General features: G+C 55.1%; 1 protein-coding gene across 4 annotated transcripts in view; it reads right to left on the reverse strand.

Annotated features, from left to right (window-relative positions):
* Positions 1-2,365: 2,365 nt before the first annotated feature.
* NF2 (NF2, moesin-ezrin-radixin like (MERLIN) tumor suppressor) overlaps positions 2,366-19,122 on the reverse strand; it is a 46,811-nt gene continuing 30,054 nt past the window's right edge. The window contains exons 14-17 of one of the 4 annotated variants that reach the window (XM_059863166.1): positions 15,281-15,408; positions 12,921-13,080; positions 11,208-11,252; positions 2,366-3,745 (exon numbers count right to left, since the gene is read on the reverse strand). In XM_059863166.1, the coding sequence (XP_059719149.1) occupies positions 11,217-11,252; positions 12,921-13,080; positions 15,281-15,408 (324 nt within the window). In that variant the 3' untranslated portion in view covers positions 2,366-3,745; positions 11,208-11,216. Of the gene's footprint in view, positions 3,746-11,207; positions 11,253-12,920; positions 13,081-15,280; positions 15,412-19,122 lie in introns of all 4 variants that reach the window. The other 3 variants (XM_059863165.1, XM_059863164.1, XM_059863162.1) reach the window with 3 other exon arrangements.

Consider the following 19,122-nt stretch of genomic DNA (forward strand, 5'->3'; position numbering starts at 1 on the left):
ATGGATGGATGGAGGATGGATGGATGGATGGATGGATGGAGGGATGGATGATGGATGGATGGATGGATGGATGAGGATGAGGATGGATGGATGGATGGAGGATGGATGGATAATGGATGGATGGATGGATGGATGGATGGATGGATGGATGGATGGATGGATGATGGATGGATGGATGGATGGATGGATGGATGGATGGATAATGGATGGAGGGATGGATGATGGATGGGTGGATGGATGGATGGATGGATGGATGGATGGATGGATGGATGGATGATGGATGGGAATGAACGGGGATGGATGGGGATGGATGGGGATGGCAGGGACAATGCCAGGCTGACAGCTGGCAGCCGAGGGGGAATGAGGTCCCCGTGTCCTCAGGAAAAGAGCAGATCCAGCTGGCTGTGACCCCTGGGAACAGCGTTTTGCCTCCTCACCTGTCCGGAGCACTGGGTGCCCTGAGCATCCCGGGCTGCCTATGGGCAGGGGTGAGGTGTCCCATGGGCTGCTCCCCCAATTCCCACCGGGATGTGGGTGGGCAGAGTGTGACCCTGCAGAGCCACCTGCAACCCTGGGGTGCCCTGGTTCCCCCAGCTGCAGCCTCTCCTGGTGGTGACCCATGGCAAGGTGCCACGGTGCCACACTGTGCCCTTGTGCTCACACCCTTCCCTCATGCACACACGTGCAGGAGCCTCCCAGCCCTGCCTGCGGCTTTGCCAGTGTCCCCCTGTCCCCACAGTGACCCCTCCCTTGTCCCTTAAGGCACCCAGGGCCAGGCAGCACCCCAGGACGCAGGGGAACAGTGGGGGGGACGGAGCAGCAGCCCGTGGGTGTGGGGAGGCCACACCAGCAGCCCCTGGGCTGCAAAGCCAGGCCAGAGCCATCCCTGCCTCAGTTTCCCCATCCATCCCCTCTGCCCATTCTCAGCTCTTTGCCTGAAGGAGTTGCTGGCCCAGCTGTGCACGTTTTGGGTGGGCTCTGAACCAGCACCCTGATGCCCCTCCTGCATCAGGGACTTGCCACCCACAGGTCACCCTGTGTCCCCTCTGTCCCTTTCATCTCCAGCTCTCAACATTTAATTCTAATTTTGAGACTATTTGATGGTTTGGAAGTGAAATAATGCGAGTTGAGGAGACTTTGGGAGGCCAAAGCACTCAGGTGCTGCCTGGGATTGGCCAAATCCCCAATTTCCTTCCTCAGGAACCCATGGCTGGGGAAGGGACTGGGAGAGGTACCTGGCAAAGGCTTTTTGATGGTTTCTTTTCCTTGAGCAAAGGCAGCTCACACCAACCCACACCCAGTGAGTTCAGTTTGCTAAAAAGGGAAAAAATCAGGGTGAAACTTCTTTTGACAAGAGAGAAACGGTCTGGAATGTGCCAGGGAGGGCGGGCAGGGGGATGGCACAGGGCTGGGAGTGGGAGAGGCAACACTGGGGGTGTGCAAAACTCTGAGAGTGCAAGGCTGGGAGTGTGCAAGGCTGGGAGTGTGCAGGGCTGGGAGTGTGCAAGGCTTTGTGCAGAGCCCTTGGGAGCAACAGGGACCCCTGTGCCAGAGGGGGATCCATGCTGGATCCATCCCTGGCTTCACCCGGTGCATCCTCAGCACATCCAACCCATCCCCTGAATTCCCAGTTTATGCCCCTGCCCTGCTGGGTAAAGCTCCTCTGGATTAATTTCAGGATGCAGGTGGTGCAGGTGCCACACCAGTTGAATTCCTGTCACTGGCTGCCACGTGGGAAACCAGGTCACCCTCCCTCCACATCCCTCACCAGCTGCCTTCAGCTTCCCCAAAACTCCCGTGGGTATCCTACCGGCATCCCTCTGCCAAAAGAAACCCCACCCCACCCCCTCAGCCCTGCTTAAAACAACAAAAACCGGAAAAAATCCCCCAGCCCACCCGCGGGGACGAGCTCTGGTGAGAAGCTCCGTGAATCTCCCGGGATTTTGCTGCCGGAGGGCGGATGAAAAGCGCATCCATCGCCGATCCCGGCGGGGCCGGGAACAGCCCCGGGGGTCGGGGCTCGCTGGGCTGGGCCGGTTTCATTCGTGATTAATTAGAAAATTGAGGTCAATGCAGCACATCCTTTATTTATTCCAGGCAGGACGGGATCAGGAAGCATCAGGGATGGCCAACACCAGGCTCAGCCCCTCTGGGCGCCTCAAACCCCTCTTCCCTTCAGGAGGGATGCAAAGAGCCCCGAGGGAGCGGGGACAGCGGGACCCTGGAGCCCGCCCGGTCCCGCGGGAGCCCCGGCGGGATCCCAGCACTGCAGCTGCGCCTCCCATTAATCCCGGCACCGCCAACTGCGGCAGCCGGGCTCCGAGCAGCTTTTCCCAAAGAAAAAAAAAAGCAAAGAAGCCTCAGCTCCCCTCCTAGTGCTGTGAATTTTTATTAAAACAGGAGAAAACAGTTATTCCTTCGGAGTACAACAGTCCAGGGAATGGGAAAGCGGCTGTGCCAGGCCACAGCCATCCGAGCTGCAGCCACGTGCGGGGAATCGATCCCAGGCTTTAAATAAACAGCGATGGGATGGGGTTTACTCCATGCTTAGCCCCGGGCTGAGCCTCCGGTGGGGCTGTGGGTCAGGTGAGGATGTGGGAAGGAGGAATTGGGGGTCCTGAGGGGCTGTGAGGGATCCCCGGGGCAGCACCGGCTCTGCTGGGGGGTAAACGCAGCTGGAAGAGGATTCCACCCGGGAGGGGCACAGGATCTGGGACGGAGACAGGAAGGGAAGATCAAGGCATCGCTGTTCCCCCCGCGGGGGGGTCAGAGCAAAGGCACCCGGGATGGGACAGGCAGGAGCAGGCAGCCCCGGGCCCAGCCCGGTACAGCGGCATTCCCGGGAGGCTCCGAGGGGCTGGGATGCCCCGGGACCCAGGGAGAGCCCAGCCCGGAGCCCCTGGATCCCTCCAGCCTGAAGCTGCCCAGTTTTGTCACAGTTTGCAGGAACAGGAAGGTTTCATTTGGTTGGCACTAGCTGTTCTCCCGCTCCCTGTTCCCAGCAGGGAGGAGGAGGAGGAGGAGGAGCCCTTCCTCACACCTCCTCTCCCCAGGGGCGCAGCCCAGCATCCCCCAGCCCCAGGTCCCTGTCCTCCCGCTCCCTGCTCCTCTCCCACCCCAGCGGGCGCTGGGAGAGCCAGCGCGACGTTCCTGATTTACAGCACTCCACTGGAACATGCTCGGGATCCTAATGGAGCTCCCGGCACTGCGCGGGACTCCGGGAGTGAGCAGGGGCTCCAGGGCCGGCCCGGGGAATTCCAGACCGGCACCAGGGGCTCCAGGCTGGCACACTGAACTCCAGAGCCCAGGAGAAGGCAACCCAGAGGGGTGACAACCGCTCCCAGGGAGACCCTCGGGCACACTCCTCTGCCGGCTGCCAGGGTGGGAAGGCACGGCCGCAGCCCCGACCCCGGCTCCAGGGAAAAGCCTGGAGGGCCGAGGTGGAAGCAATGCTAGAAAAATAAAGAAAAAAAAGCTGGAAAACCCAGGGAAACAAAGTGTCAGGAGAAGGATGAACGGCTGCTAAGCTAGAGAACATCACACAGTCCGTGGGCAGCCGGCCCCGAGTCCGTGGGTGTGCAGAGGCCGGAGCAGCCGGCGGCTCCGGGGGGATCCCTTGGGAGCCCCGGCTCCGGGGCGGGCTCCGGCTGGGCGGAGCCGCTGGGCAGCAGCAGCGGTGCCGAGCAGTTGTTTCCTAGAGCTCCTCGAAGAAGGCCACACGGGACTTGGTGCTCTGTAGGGTGAGCTGGAAGAGAGCAGAGTGGGATCAGGGGGCACCCCAACCTCCCACAGGGCTCCCAGGAGGGAGCTGCTGCCTGTATCCCTCTGAAAAGACCAGGGAATGTCGAAGCCCGGGGGTTGCAGAAGCCGGGGGTCGTGCAGCCCCCACCACAGCAAGCACAGCCCGAGGGAAAGCGGGGGCAGAGACTCCATCAAGGTCACTGGCATGGCTGAGGCTTCCAGGAATGGAACACCTGGGAGACTGGATCCAAGGAGCCAGTCCTGGGGCTCCTGACAAGGAGGACATACAGGGATCTTGGGAAGCTGGAGGAGAAACACCTCAGTGAGCTGAGGGAGAACCCACAACGCCGACAGCCACCGGACACGTGTCCCCTCTGTCACCAAAGGGGGCCCATCCTCTCCACACTCACATCCAACCCCATCCCACCATGTGTGATCCACGCAGCCACCCTGGGATCTCATCTCATCCCACCCCACTCCAGCCATCCTGCCACAGGACAGAGCTGGAGAGCCCTCACTGCCAGGACTGTCCCTGCAGGCTCTGCAGGACACAGAAACCCTTGGAAACCCTTCCACAGCCATCCCACAAACAAAACCCCACGGAGCAGCCTGAGCCCACTTGCTGAGGGGCCAAAGAAGATAGAAGAAACCCTCAGTGGCAGGGAAGAAATCCCAGGATTTACAGCCAACCACCCAATGGAGTGCAGCAGCACAAGTGCCACCTTCCAGCAGCTGCTGGATCACCAGGAGTTTGCCAAAGCATGGGCTAATTGCCAGGGCTCTGTTTCAGCTGGATTAAGCACCGTGCCTTCCCGGGAATGCTGGTTTTGCTGAAACAGGAATCCTGGGATCACCTTACAGTGAGTTAAGCCCCTCAATGGAGCAGTCAGGTGCTTCGCCCCCCTCCCTGCTTCTCCCCCATGGCTTTTCCTCAGTAATTCCCTCTCAGCTCTAATGCCAGTCAGAAAAAAATCTGTATTGCAGAGGAAATTTCTACAGAGGCTTAATAATCTTTCTTGGCAGCAGCTTCCGGGCCAGGGCTGGCTCTCCTCCTCAGCATCCTCCTGGCTGCTCCAGCATCCCCTCCAGAGCTGACTGGAAGGTGGGTGAGGTGGGACAGGGATTCTGTGTGATACAGGCAGTGTTGTTCCTCTCTAAGGCTGGAGAGGGGAAAAAAAAAGGAGCAGAGAGCCCCAGGCTGCTGCCAGACCCACTGCTGGGGCCATCTGACAGGCAGTCCTTTCCTGGAAGTGTTCCAGTGCCTGAAGAGGTCCAAAACACCTGGAGAAGGACTTGGGACAAGGCATGGAACAACAGAGTAAGGGGGAATGGCTTCCCACTGCCAGAAGGCAGGGATAGATGGGATATTGGGAAGGAATTGCTCCCTGGGAGGGTGGGCAAGCCCTGACACACGGTGCCTAGAGCAGCTGTGGCTGCCCCTGGATCCCTGGAAGTATCCAAGGCCAAGCTGGACACTGGGGCTGGGAGCAGCCTGGACAGTGGAAGGTGTCCCTGCCCATGGCAGGGGGTGCAATGAGATGAGCTTGAAGGACCTTCCCAATGCAAACAATTCCATGATTCCATTATCTACCTGCCATCCATCTCCTTCCCAAGGCTGTGCCTCCAAATCCATCCCTTCTGCAGCCTCGCTGGGGAACCAGAGCCTGCCACCCCTGCCAGCCCACCGGAGCTCACTCCTTCCCAGCACAGGGGAGTTCCCTGCAGGATCACCCTGGCAAAGCTGCAGCCTCTGACAGAGCACAGGGAAGATGTTTCCCTCAGGCTTACCAAGGCATCCAACTGTTTCAAGCCTGGCTCTCTGCCTGTAGCTACACACAGCTCTCCATTAACCCCCCATGTGCTTTGGGGGTCCTGGGGTACCTCGAGGGCAGCCTGAGCCCAAAGCTGTGCCTGCCTCAGGCTGGAGGTTTGGGAAGCAGGCAGAGGCAGGGCTCCAGCAGAGCTCCAGAGCATCCAGCACAGGCACAGGGAGAAGGGAGAGATGCAGCCCTGCTCCTTTGCTGGATGCTTTCATCCACAACATCCCAAGGCTCCTAGAGAGGCTCAGTGGTACCTTTTTAATCTATCCAGGGAATCTGAGGCATGAGAAGAGCAGCCATACAGGGAGTCAGTGCAAAGGTGGGTCTCAAGGAGACGGGATCGCATGGAGAGGAGTGAGCACAGACTTCCCAAGAGGGCTGTGCCCTGTGGGTCATTGGCTCCCAGCACTGGCCAGATTTTGCCACCTGAAAGGCAAACACCACAGGGATTCCTCCCTGTGAGGGTGGGCAGGCCCTGGCACAGGGTGCCCAGAGCAGCTGTGGCTGCCCCTGGATCCCTGGCAGTGCCCAAGGCCAGGCTGGACAGGGCTTGGAGCAGCCTGGGACAGTGGGAGGTGTCCCTGCCATGGCAGGGGTGGGACAGGACAGGTTTTAAGGTCCCTTCCAAAGAGGACCAGGACCAGGATCGGGTCTGCCCAGCAGCTCCAGGCAGCTGCCTCCTCACACCCCACTGCAGCCATGCTCCAGAACCACCCGAGAGGAAATCAGGGCTGCTCTTCACTGCACCCTGACTCTCCACTGCCCATGCCAGGGGGGAAAACTCTCCCCAGCCCTTTTTCCTTCTTTTGTTGTCGTTTGCCTCACTGTGGAGCACAGGCAGGGCTACCTTTGCTCCCACTGGGAGCACCACACAGACCAGTCCCGAGGGATGCACTGGGGGAAGGTGGGAAGAGCTGGGCGGAGCTCCAGGGCCATCCTGACACATCCCAGGGGAGCCTTGGGGGCAGCGGGAGCTGGTGGGCACAGGGTGCTCTCTGCAGGGAAATCCCACTCCCTCAACTGCTTTTCCTTTCTTTTCTGCACTGGGATGTGAAAGCAAAGGGGAGAGCACCCTGTGCTGGCCTCTCCATCATCTGTTGGGGGGAAAGCCTCCGACACCTCCAAAATCTCTCCGCAGTCTCCGCATCCCCTTCTGGCCAGGCGAGGAGAAATAAATATCCCTCCCCGTAGCGTAACGCTGTGCAGGGTGATTAAGAGGGAGTTACATCCTCGTCAGTGCAGAGAAAAGGAAAAAAAAATTGATTTACAAGCAGTATTATGATAATCTCCTTCCTGCAGGAGGGAGGGTGGGCTCCCGATGCTCTACCAGAGCCATCAAGGAAAATTTAGAGGGAGAGAGAGGCAGCGCAATTAAGCGGCCTGAGCTCAAAATGAATCAAGATCTCAGGAAGGGAAGAGAGGGAAGAGTCCTGCTCCCTGCATTTCTGCACTGGGGCTCCTCTGAGCCTGCTCCTACCCAGGGCATCCGGACTGATTTCATTTAGGAAACACAAACAAACCAAAGCAACCCAATGAGTGCCTGGCAGGCACAGGCGGCTTGGAGCAGGTAACCCAATAACTGCAGGCACAGCCGTGCTGAGGCTGGGCAAACCCAATCCAGGGGAACCCCCCAAGGCTCCTGTGAGCCCCCAGAGTGGGGCCATCCCCATGCAACAGGGAGGGGCTGCAACTCACACCAACCTGCCCCTTGGTTTCCCCCAGCAGGGAGAGGTTAAAGATGTCTCATTTTCTTGCTGTTTCCTTGTTTAGCCTGCAGTATGGCCAGCATGGAGGAGTGGGAGACCTGTGCCACCCTCACCCTGTGTGATGCCAAGATGCTTTCCTGCTGCTGGGAAGATCTATAGTCCTTGCTAATCACCACCCAGTGCTCCACACACTAAATCCTCTTTATTTCTCTCTCACTGCCCTGGTGCTTTTCTCCATCCCTGCCCACTCCCCAGTCCCACCAAGCCAGGTGGACCTCTCAATTCCCACTGTGTTACTTTTGAACCCAAAGCCTATTTTCCTGTGATTCTTCCCATTTCCCTCCCCGCTCCTCTCTCCCTCCCACGCTGCCGTTTATTCTCTCCCGAGCACAACTGTCCCCCAGCCCCCGACGCTTTGATGAGCCCATTTGAAATGAGAAGATGACGCTCCATGCGAAGGAAACGCTTTTCAAAGGCTGCCACAGAAATAGCTGATAGGCCTGACGTTTCCTACTTTCCTCTTGCTCCTTGTAAACAAGGAAAAAGAGGCTGCCGTGTCCCAGTTTAACTGCCTGGGAGTTTCACTTCCCAGCTCCGAGGAGAACCAGGAAGAAAACGAACCTGGAAGGGATGTGGTCTGTCACACGTGGGGGTGTGTGGGCAAGATCCACGTGGGATGAGCCTCTGTCTCCTTCTGCACTAGAAAAATGTGTTCCCAGAGCTGCTCTGCCCACTGGGTGTCTCCTGGCTCCCACCTGCACCCCAGCCAGGTGCCAGGCTGAGTGAGAAGCTGGCAGCCTCACTTATCTTTTCCAACTTCACAGCTCTCAAGGAAATGGGAAACGCCGGTGCTGCTGCTCCTGGGAAGTCCCTTGCTGGTGGTGTGCCTGTTCTGTCTTCCCTTTCCAGCTGGGATTGGGTTATACAGCCCTGCAGGAGACTGAGGAGCACCTCATCCCAACATCCACAGGGAAGGATGGCAGCTCAGCCTGCTCTGTCCCAGCCAGGCTCCCTCCTTTTGTCCTGCCCAGAGCATTCCTTGTGCTGGTCCCTTCTCTCTGCCAAGGGGCACATCCTCCTTCTCCCAATAAACTGCTAGGGCAGAACAGACCTATTCCAGGGAATCTGCAGTTCCAGAAGTGGAGAGATGAGGAAGAGAGTCCCCAGGAGGTGAAAGGGACCCCACAGGAATTGTGAAGTCCCCAAGGGACACATTTCAGGGATCCCTACCACACTGCTCACCTGGTGCAGGTGGAAAATGGAGAAAGCATCTGCCCCAGTGCCAGCCTCCCAAAATCCTTCCACCTGCCAGATGATGAAGGAGCCTCGTGACATTTGGGGGTGGCACATCCTATCTGCATGATGAGACACTCAGGCAGCAGTGCCACCATCAGCCACCAGTGTCCTCACAAGGACAGAGCATAGCCTATCCCGAAGGGGGCAGGAGGGAAGGCAAGGCTGCAGAAGTCCCTCTGGCTCTGCCCCACTCACCCTTCTGTGCTTCCAGCTGGGAACTGTTCATTGGCTAAATCCAAAGGGGACCTTAAAACTCACCCAGTCCCACCCCCTGCTACAGTCAGGGACACCTCCCACTGTCCCAGGCTGCTCCAAGCGCCAGTGCCCAACCTGGCCCTGGACACATCCAGGGATCCAGGGGCAGCCACAGCTGCTCTGGGCACCCTGTGCCAGGGCCTGCCCACCCTGCCAGGGAACAATTCCTAATTCCCAATATCCCATCCATCCCTGCCCTCTGGGAGTGGGAAGACATTCCCTGTGTTCTGTCCCTCCATCCCTTGTACAAAGTCCCTCTCCAACTCTCCTTTAGGCACTGGGAGGGGCTCTAAGGTCTCGCTGGAGCCTTCTCCAGCCTGAACACCCCCAGCTCAGATCTCAAAGTGTCTCCACAATGATCATTATCCAAGCCAAGGGCAACACTGCACTATGTCCAGGATCAGAGCCAGGGAAGGAGGCAGCAGGATCCCCGTGAGCCCCAAAAGTGATCCCCTGGGATTGAGCTCAAGCCCTGGAGAAGCTGCTCTCAGCCACGTGAGAGCCTGGCAGGAGAGGCTAAGGCTGCCTGTGGAAGGACCAGAGGCTCAACGACAAAGCTGCTTGTCTGGGAACAGGCGTGGAGATTTGCTCCTTGCCTGGATACTTCAAAGGGCTTAAATCCCAGTAAATAAGCATGACTGTGCAAGAAGAAAGCAACTGGAATCAAAGACCTGATTGTGTTTTAGCAGCCTGTCCTGGGAGCTTTCCTGCAGCGGAGGAGATGAGGAAGAAGTGGGTTTTTCACTCTTTACCACAGACTAAGTGACAAACCCTCCTGAATCGCAGCCAGCTGGAGCCACAGCACCAGCCCACGGCAGGGAGCTACGGAGAAGGGAGAGCAGCTTCCAGATGAGGTGTCTGTGCTGTGCCCACAGAGCTCATAAAAAGGGATTAGCATGTTAACCACGTAATTAAACATGAAAAACTTAGCAGGCGCCTTCAAAGGCAGGCACCAAACCCCAGAGGTCACACTGCAGCGCTCGCCGTGCAGATGCTTTAATTATGGGGGCTCCTCCTGGGCACTGCAGCTCTCCCAGCTGCTGGAAGAGTCTTCCCACAAACTGCCAGGGCTTCATTTCACCTCCTTGTGCTGTGGCCACAAGCGGATTTCACCCCAAATTTACCTGCCATGGAGCTCTTCAAGCCAGGTGGGATGGGATAATGCGTTTCATCCACAGCCAGTCTGTCTGGAGATATCCAGCACCTCCCCCAAGGTGGCCCAGTCCTGCAGGGTCACCCCTTTTAGCCTCTTCCCCATGGAACTGTTTAACAATGAAAGCAGCCTGTTTTGGGGAACACCTGCAGCTCCCCAGAGCTGGCACAAACCCCAGCTCCAGGGATTTACAGCCCCTGGAATGGCTGTGCAGTGAAGAACAGCACAGCCTCGTGTTGAGTTCTCCTGGGTAAAACAACCTCCTGCCTCTGCTCCTGAGCTCCAGAGGTGCTGGGGAATTGCTCTATCTTTTCCAAAAGCATTTCCCATCTGCTCTGCCACCCATGAGTGTGGTATCTCAGTACTTCCCTGAGTGCCACTGACTCCAAGCTCCCAAAACCCCGTGGCTGTGCAAGAATTTTGCCCCAGGGCAGAGCAGGAAAGCTTCCCCAAACTCATCCTCCTGAAAGAGGAAGTGGATGCTCAGCACATACAGTCTGCAGATTGAGGGCAAATCCTTGGAGGAAAGCAGGCTTCAGGAATAAGAGATGTGGCATTAAGGGAGCAGGACCCCCTGGGCAGGAGTGTGTGAGGAACAGGCAGAGGCAGTGCAGGGAGAAGGACAACTCCTGTCCCCAGGTGTGCTGGTGACCTTCCCCTGGCACAAGAGCCACCTGCAGACACCAGCTGTCCTCAGTCCTCTGCTTTACCTTCCTGGGATGCTTCTCCAACAGGCAGAGCATCCTCGTGCTGCTCGGCTCCAAGACGGAGCTGCGCATTTTTAGCCTGTTTTGACAGTGTTGGCAGCAGAGGTTATTTGGTTTGACTGTTTGTTTGGGGGTTTTTTTACATCCTGAATTTCTTTCTGCAACAAACAAGGGGGGAAGGTGCTGGTTTACTTAATTAACGGAATCTTCAAAGGCTGCCCTGCACCTCCAATAGATTCCCAACCAGCGGTGCAAAAACAGGCGTGCTGAATTATTTAAGTGCCTCTACCTGAGCTCCCCCTCTGAGGTTGCCAACACAACTTCTGCCAGGAAAGAAGCTTCCCAGCACGGAGGATCAGGTGTAGGAACAAATGCAGAGAGGCCGGGAGTGCTCCTGAGGGAGGGAGAGCCGGGCTGGACGGGTGACCGCGGGCAGCCGGTCCCGCTGCAGCGCAGGCAAGCTCATGCACGGGTTAGTGCCACAGCCAGATCCCAGCACCCCCACGCAGAGTACCTTGGAATAACCTACTTGGAATTCTCAAATGCAGATAGGTCTTCTGCCCTGGGCTTGAGGCTAAACCAGCAAAATAAAATGAACAACAAATAATAATAATAATCCCCGTGTGTGATACAAGGGCAGGTGATCTGTGGGATCTTAGGGCTTGCCTGGAGCAACCAGCAGCTTCCAGGTGAGGCAGAGGGTTGGTGCCACTGAAGTATTGCTGGACTGATATCCCATTCCCAGTGCCCTATGTTTCCTTGCCTTCACCACTGCGAAGGCAAAAGCCCTGCTGACCTCCCTGAGCAGAGCAGGCTGTAATTTCCCTCTGATGTCTCCACTAACAGTCTATTATTTGGGAACCTTTGCTCCGTGCTGAGATGCAGCAGCCGGGCAGCCCCCGCTCCCTCCGGAAGGGAGGGGACAGGACAAGACTCCCATCTTCAAAGGCAGCAAAGTGACGGCACTGTGACAAGCCCTGACAGACATGGTAATGATGGCTCAGCCACCCTCTTTAAGGGAGACAAATGGGACCATCAGCTCTCTATGAACTCCTCTCTGTCAGAAGTGAAAATTTAGTAGTTTCTGTTTAAACCAAGGACTTGGAACACAGAGACAAATCCTTCCAAAACCTACTGGGAGCAGAAACGCCTCCAGATTCTACAATGACAAAAGGGGTTGTGAAGATTTTTATTTTCTCTGCTCTAGTGTGACAGGAACCTGAATAGCTCCAGGCCAGCACGGGGAAACTGGCGAGTGAGCCTGGCTAGATTCATTTTCCTGCCCCAATTCAGTGATCACAAACTCCCAGCCATGAAAGTCGGCAAGAACTGATATTTTCAAATCCTTTCAGACATAACTTCTGGCTGGGAGTAGTAAAGAGAGCAGGATTTGTTTTTCAAGCCTGCAGTTGTTACCACAGCCTGCATCCCGTGCCGTATGGATTTCTGAATCCTTCCCGAGGACAGCTGCCAGCAGAAAGCCAGCCAGGAAAAGCCTTTGCAGGGAAAAAAGCCTTTGCAGGTGAGTGGGGCTGACCACCACCATCCAAATCCATCATGGATGTGCCTCCAGCCCCTCGTTACAGAGCCCAGCACTGAGGCAAAGGAAAAAGATGGGATGCAGAAGAATAAAGAAGTGGTTTTGCTGCAAGCTTTCAGGTGACCCCTGGGTCAGCAGACCCAGGCAGCCTCAATTTTTGGCTGAAGTTCCTCATGTCAGCCCCACTGCGGGAGGCAGGTGGCTCCAGGGAGCAGAGGTCTCACACCCCCTGCCAGCAAAGGCTTTGCTGTTAGTGACTGAAGCTGCACTACAGGTTTCTCTACAGAGATTAAAAGAGAGGAAGAGCTTTTGGCTTTTTCCACTGAGAGCTCCTAAGACAGAAGTCTTTCTGCCCTCATTATTCACCAGACAGTCTCAGTGCTCGTAGGGAACGGCTGCAATAGGCAGGGAGGGCTTTTCCTGTTCACTGGGGATATAGAGCCCTTCTAACAACATCCTTGAATAGCTTTTAAGGCTCTGAAAGACCATCAGCCCTGGAGACCTTCACATCCCTTCCCACAGCACCGGAGAGACCAGGCTGGGTCAGGACACCAGGACCAGAAGCTGGAATTCTCCGATCAAAGCTAAGCAGCTGGGGAAGAAAGCCTAGATCCAACAATTTTATTATCAAAAGCAGGATGATTTTAGGGTTCTTTTTGAAGGGTTTCATCAGGGGGGATACAAACTGGGGCCTTCTGATACCTTTTTAATAGTGTTGTGCTTGCTGTTGCCCCGACTGGAGTTCTCGTTGTGCAAAATATCCAGAGCTGTCTCTCTCTCCTTGAGCTTCAGCGCCTCGATTTCTGTCTTCAGCTCGTTGAGCTGCTCCTGCAGGTGCTTGCTCCTCTCCATGTACTCCACCCTAACAGACACACAGAACAGCTCTGGGTTAGCACTGACCAGCTGCACCTGCTGATGTGACACCTGATAACAGAATTATAACAGAATTATAACAGAACTATAACAGAAACAGCTTTTCTTCATTATTTTTAGCGTGTGGAACTGATAATATCAGTTTATAGCACACAGTGAGCTACTCAGAGCAATTATTTGTTCCGTATTAAAGGGTACCCAGACAGCCAACCCAGCAATAAAAGTGTAAGTTATATTATTATTATACAAAATTAAACCCAAGCTGGGTGGTATTTTTAAGTCTCCCAATTTGCAAGTGAAGCTGACAGAGGTTTACACCACACAGTGTTTTAAGCAGCTACTCAGGAGAGCTCTACACCTCTGCACCCCTTTCCAAACCTGCTCCACAACCCAAATCTGCAAATCTTTCCATGAGGAAGGACCCTGATGTAGTGACTTGTCGTGTTTTAGAGGGATTTAGCTCATAAACTGTGTGGGAGCAAGTGCTGCCCCCAAAATATCAGGTATCTTGTGGACACAGAGCACCCCTGGCAGAGAGAAAGTCTCCCCAAAAAAAAAGCAAGAAAGGGAAAAAACCAACCCCCAAAGCCAGCCATTCCCAGGACACGTCCTGAACTGCCTTTCACAATGATAAACCAACTGGAAAAATCACCCCATGCATTTTGTACCTGTGATTAACTCCCTGAGCTGGGTCAGAGGGCCAGCAGGGTAACAGGAACCTTTTCCAGTGCCAAAATTTGTAAAGAGGTTTATCCCAGCACCCAAGGAAAGAGAACAGCCCCAGAGAAGACAGGAAAAGCATCCTATTGCTTTCAGCATTTGGCAGAGGCAGCTCTCCCTGCTCAGGAGAGCAGGATGACCTAGATAGCAACCTGGGTACAGAACCAGGAATTATCCTGTTATTTTCAGCTTCTATCTTTTTCCTTCTGGCTTTGGGAAAAGTTTTTAGAAGTTCTTAATCTCCTGTCTCTAGGTCTGTGATTTCATACACAGGAAAGGGCACTGAGCAGAGGCAAAACAAAGCAGCCTCTGGGATCCAGGGGAGTCAGTGCAGCCTCAGGAAGTTTTGGCCGGAGCGGGATGACAGAGCCATTGTGGCTTTGATCTACGACCCAATCGATGAACAAAGCACATCATTACTACAGAGATTAAAATCTGATCTGCTTTGATTTCTGCTCAATTGGTAATTTCGAAGGCTACACTTACACCCTCAGGAAAACACAAGATCAAAGCTCATAATCACATCCAAACTTGCTGGCGAACACTTTTTATCCAGGAACGTGACACAAATGCCAAGGAAAAGGGGTTAAAGCCCTAGTGCAGGACCTTAACACACCCCAGCTATCACATTCCCTGCACACCTGCAAAGCCTCAAGCTCAGGCCTCCAGCACTCAGCCTGCTGTTAACTCTTTCCACCACTGTGGACAATTCCAGCCTGAGCAGGAGCCAGGATTCCCACAGGGAGAGGAACTGCCTGGAGCAGGGCCTTGAGCTCACCTGTGAGGGACAGGTCTGTGACACTAGGTCCCCACCAGGGAAAGGCTCAGCCAGGACAAGCCCAGAACTGTTCAGGTTGGAAAAGTCCAACCATTCTCCAGCACTACCAAGGCCACAACTGTCCCACGTCCCCAAGTGCCACATCCACATGGCCTTTACATCCTTCCAGGGATGGGGACTCCAGCACTGCCCTGGGCAGCTGTGCCAGGGCTGGACAGCTCTTTCCATGAAGAAATGTCCCCGAAATCCACCCTGAGCCTGCCCTGACCCAGCCTGAGGCCGTTCCCTCTCCTCCTGTCCCTGTTCCCTGGGAGCAGAGCCCGATCCCCCCGGCTGTCCCCTCCTGGCAGGAGTTGTGCAGAGCCACAAGGTCCCCCCTGAGCCTCCTTTGCTCCAGGCTGAGCCCCTTCCCAGCTCCCTCAGCCCCTCCTGGGGCTCCAGCCCCTTCCCAGCTCCATTCCCTGCCCTGGACACGCTCCAGCCCCTCCAGGTCTCTCCTGGCAGGAGGGTCCCAGAGCTGCCCCAGCACTGGAGGTGCCCCAGCAGTGCCAGCTCAGGGGACGGGCACTGCCCTGCTCCTGCTGCCTCCCCAGGGCTGCCACAACCCAGGTGTCTTTGACCTTCCTGGCCACACCTGGCTCATGTCCAGCACAAATCCCAGCCCAGCCTGGATTGGATGTGTGCCACATACTTCTCCTTCTCGATTTCCATGGACAGCCTCTTCATGTCTGTATCCTTGAAGTCGAAGGAGAGGCTCTCACTGATGAGGTTGTAGCTTGGCAGGTCAGTGGGCAGTGCTGTGGTACTCGAGTTCATGGACTGCTGAAGAGAGAGCACAAGTTAATCACTCTGGGCCACACAAGGGTCACTACAGCCAATCTTCTGCAATGCTGACGTAAAATCAGAGCAACACTTGAGCCCAGAGTCCTGAGCACAAGATCAGCCTGGACATCCCCTTGCTCAATTCCCAGTTTGCTCCTCAGTTCAAAGCCATTGCTCCTCCAGGATTCTTTGCAGTTGTAAAAGAGGAGACAAAACACCACTTGCCTTCAAAATCTATTGACAAAACTTGGTAAAATCAAGGCTTTATCACTGCTGCGTCACTTTAGGCTGCCTCTTGGGAGTCATCTGTCTGCTATTTAACATTCAGTCAGGTTTATAAAGTTCAAGCTGTGAGTGGGGACAATGTAAGACCCTGTGTGACAGCAGAGTCCTGCACTCCACAGCTCCCCAAAGCCTGAGCAAAGACCAATGTGACTCCAAGGATGCCATTCCAGCAAGGTCCATGGAGATGCACCGACACATTTTTATCTCCTCAGGAATTTACAGCTCCAAAGGTTTAGAAACCACTTCTAGATTCAGCTGGAAATGGAGATAACACAGCAAATCACTCCTGGAACACCTGAGCAAGGATTTGGGACTTTCTTCCTCCTGCAAAATGCTTCGCTATCCCCCAGTGACACACACTGGAGGGTCCTCAGATTTTATCTTCTCCTAAAAAATGACCCTTCTTCCTCTCAGTAAAAAATTCTGTCACACCTCTAACAAATGGGCTCATTAGGAGGAGAGGAAAAGCCTGCTGGAGTCATGGCTCTGCTCCTGCAGCACGCTGGATGAGGTGGCAAACAGGGCACAGCAGCATCAGACGGGGCTGAGTCACAACTGCTGCCAGCCTGCTCAGCCCTGCTCTGGGGTATGAGAAATCCAGCCTGGAATGCCAAAGATTCCCTACCTCCCTCCCTTCTTGCTTTAAGGGATTCCTGTAAGGAAAACAACGTGCCTAAACCTGGAATGGCACTGCTGGGCACCTGCTCTAACAAACGAGAGTTTGAGCTTCCATTGGCTCTTTCTTTCCCTCGTTTCTCCTATTTGGGATACTCCAAGCACTGTTTTCAGTTAGCTCCTCTTCAGCAAGACCTGCAAGCACTGGGGTGACAGATTTACTCTGCACAATAACCTGCCTCTCCCCTCACCACCAGCCTGGAATTCACAAACAGCCAGGGCTTGTTCCCAGCTCGGACAAATCTGAGAGGGACAACATTTCATTGAGCAGCAAAGCTGGAACACAAACACCTCGTACAAGCATAAACAAGGAGGTGCCTCAAACTGCACTTGGCCTGGCTGGAGCCTTCCAGGTGAGTTAAGACCCACATGACAAGGAAACCCAACTCCTTCCTCCCCCCTTTGCTACCAGCACGGAACAATGCCACATTAATTCTGGAGCAGGCGCTGGAAGGGACAGCTCAGTACCTAAATTCCAGTCTCGAAGGAAAGGGGACAGGTCTGCCAAAGCACTTAACTGATTTAAATACTTGCATCCCATTGACATTCAAGTCCCTTCCCTGTAAGGCACACAGGTTCCCAAAGCCCTTCCCACGTGAGGTTCTCCTGTCCCTGCAGCGCAGGGGAGCCAGGAGCATCCAGGCCAGCCCACTGGCCTTCAAACAACCTTTAGCTTGTATTTTTTTCAGTACAAGCTTTGCTGGTTTTTGTTTTTAAAAACTCCCAACAGCAGCAGTAACAGTTGAGCAGGAATTTCAGTTGCTGCAACCATTAAGGCCTGAGCCAATTCATCAGGGTTTCTACAGCCACTACTTCCTTCTCTTCCCTCAGCAGTGCTCTGCCATGGAGCAAGGAAAAAATTGGAGAAGTCAGAGAGGAGCAGGAGTGAGGAAGAATATGGAAAAAGCAAAGAGTGAGCAGGTTCAGGGCTCTCAAAGGCACAGGACTGATATCTGGAACAAAGCATGTAAAAGAAGCACGGAATGGTTTGGGTGTGAAGGGACCTTAAAGCCCATCCAGTGCCACCCCTGCCATGGACAGGGACACCTTTCACATCCAAGGGTGCTCTAAATCCCATCCAGCCTGGCCTTGGGCACTGCCAGGGATCCAGGGGCAGCCACAGCTGCTCTGGGCACCCTGTGCCAGGGTCTCCCCACCCTCACAGCCAGGAATTCCTGCCCAATATCCCATCCATCCCTGCCCTCTAGCAGTGGAAGTCATTCCCTGTGTCCTGTCCCTCCATCCCTTGTCCCCAGTCCCTCTCCAGCTCTCCTGGAGCCCCTTTAGGCCCTGCAAGGGGCTCTGAGCTCTCCCTGGAGCCTTCTCCTCTCCAGGTGAGCACCCCCAGCTCTCCCAGTCTGGCTCCAGAGCAGAGGGGCTCCAGCCCTTGCAGCATCTCTGTGGCCTCGTCTGGACTCTCTCCAGCAGCTCCAGGTCCTCCCTGTGCTGGGACCCTGGATCTGGAGGCAGCTCTGCAGGGGGGGTCTCAACTGAGCAGGGCAGAGGGACAGAATTCCTGTTGCAGATTCCCTGCCATTAGCAACAATCCTGGGCAGCTCTTTCAGCAGGTGCTGTTATTTCTAATCCAGGGCCATGGGGTGATAAAAGGGAGAGGGAGCTTTTTCCATATGTGTTCCCTGACCTGGAACAAACTGCAAAGCCCTGTTCCTGCACTACAGCAGCTTCCTGCCGTTAAGAGGCAAGCAGCACGCCGGCAGCATCACCCCTTGAATCCCTGTGGAATGCAGAGCACCACACAGGATCCAGAGGGAGCACAGAGCAGGTCAGGAGGGTTCCCCTACAGGCAAAGCCCCTCCTGGTGCTGCCACTGCCTTTATTTTGGGCAAGCCCAAAGCAGCCACTTACAGCTCCCACAGGATCAGAGAGGAGGCGACTGCCTTTAGCTGGCACCTGAAGGGCACTGAGGGAGGCAAAGATTTGTGGCCAAGTCCATAAGGAATGAGTTGTTCTCCAAGCCCTGACGGCCTGAGACTCACATCCACATCTCACTTCTCATGCATCACCTACCAGTGACATCATAAAAGCAGCCTGGGCTTCAAGGACTAAAAAGACACTGAAACAAGCTTCAAAGAACCAGGACTGGAGATTGGAAAGTTGAAAAATATATATATTTAACTGTTTCTTTAGCCTTTTCTGCAGCACAGAGTTAGGTCAGGGATTGGACTTCATCTCTGAAGGGTTTTTCCCATCCTAAATGATTCTACATCCATCCAATCCCTCCCTCTCTTGCTCTTGTGAAGTCCTGCTGAGTTCCCAGTGTCAGGGGATGACAGCACAAGTGTGGGACCACGGAAAAGAACAAGCCCAATGTTGGAATCCTGCACCGTTCATCAGAGCTGAGGAACTCAAGTCTCCCAAAAACAGCTTTCAAAACAGGGTCCTGCCATGTACTGGCAATCCAGGGAAGTGTAACAGAGGATGGAAGATCTCAGCAAGGTGTTTTCACCTGGATACGGTGGAACATGCTGGGGACACCAGCCTCCTCCTGACCTTGAAAACAACAGCCAGGGAGTCTGTGCAGCACAGCCCTCATCCCAGGGCAGGGAGAGGGGCAGGAGGAGCAGCAGCTGCATGAAGGGACCCTGACACCAAAACGGGGAGGAAAAAGCATTTTCCTTCCCAGCAGGCACTGGCAGCCGTGTCTGGAAGGCCAGGGCTCTTTAGGGAAGGCAGAGGACACAGCCCCATGTGTCTGGAAGCGGCAGCTCTGCCTCCAGGCAGATGCAGCTG

Source organism: Haemorhous mexicanus, chromosome 19 (genome assembly GCF_027477595.1).
Source record: "Haemorhous mexicanus isolate bHaeMex1 chromosome 19, bHaeMex1.pri, whole genome shotgun sequence".
NCBI lineage: Eukaryota > Metazoa > Chordata > Aves > Passeriformes > Fringillidae > Haemorhous > Haemorhous mexicanus.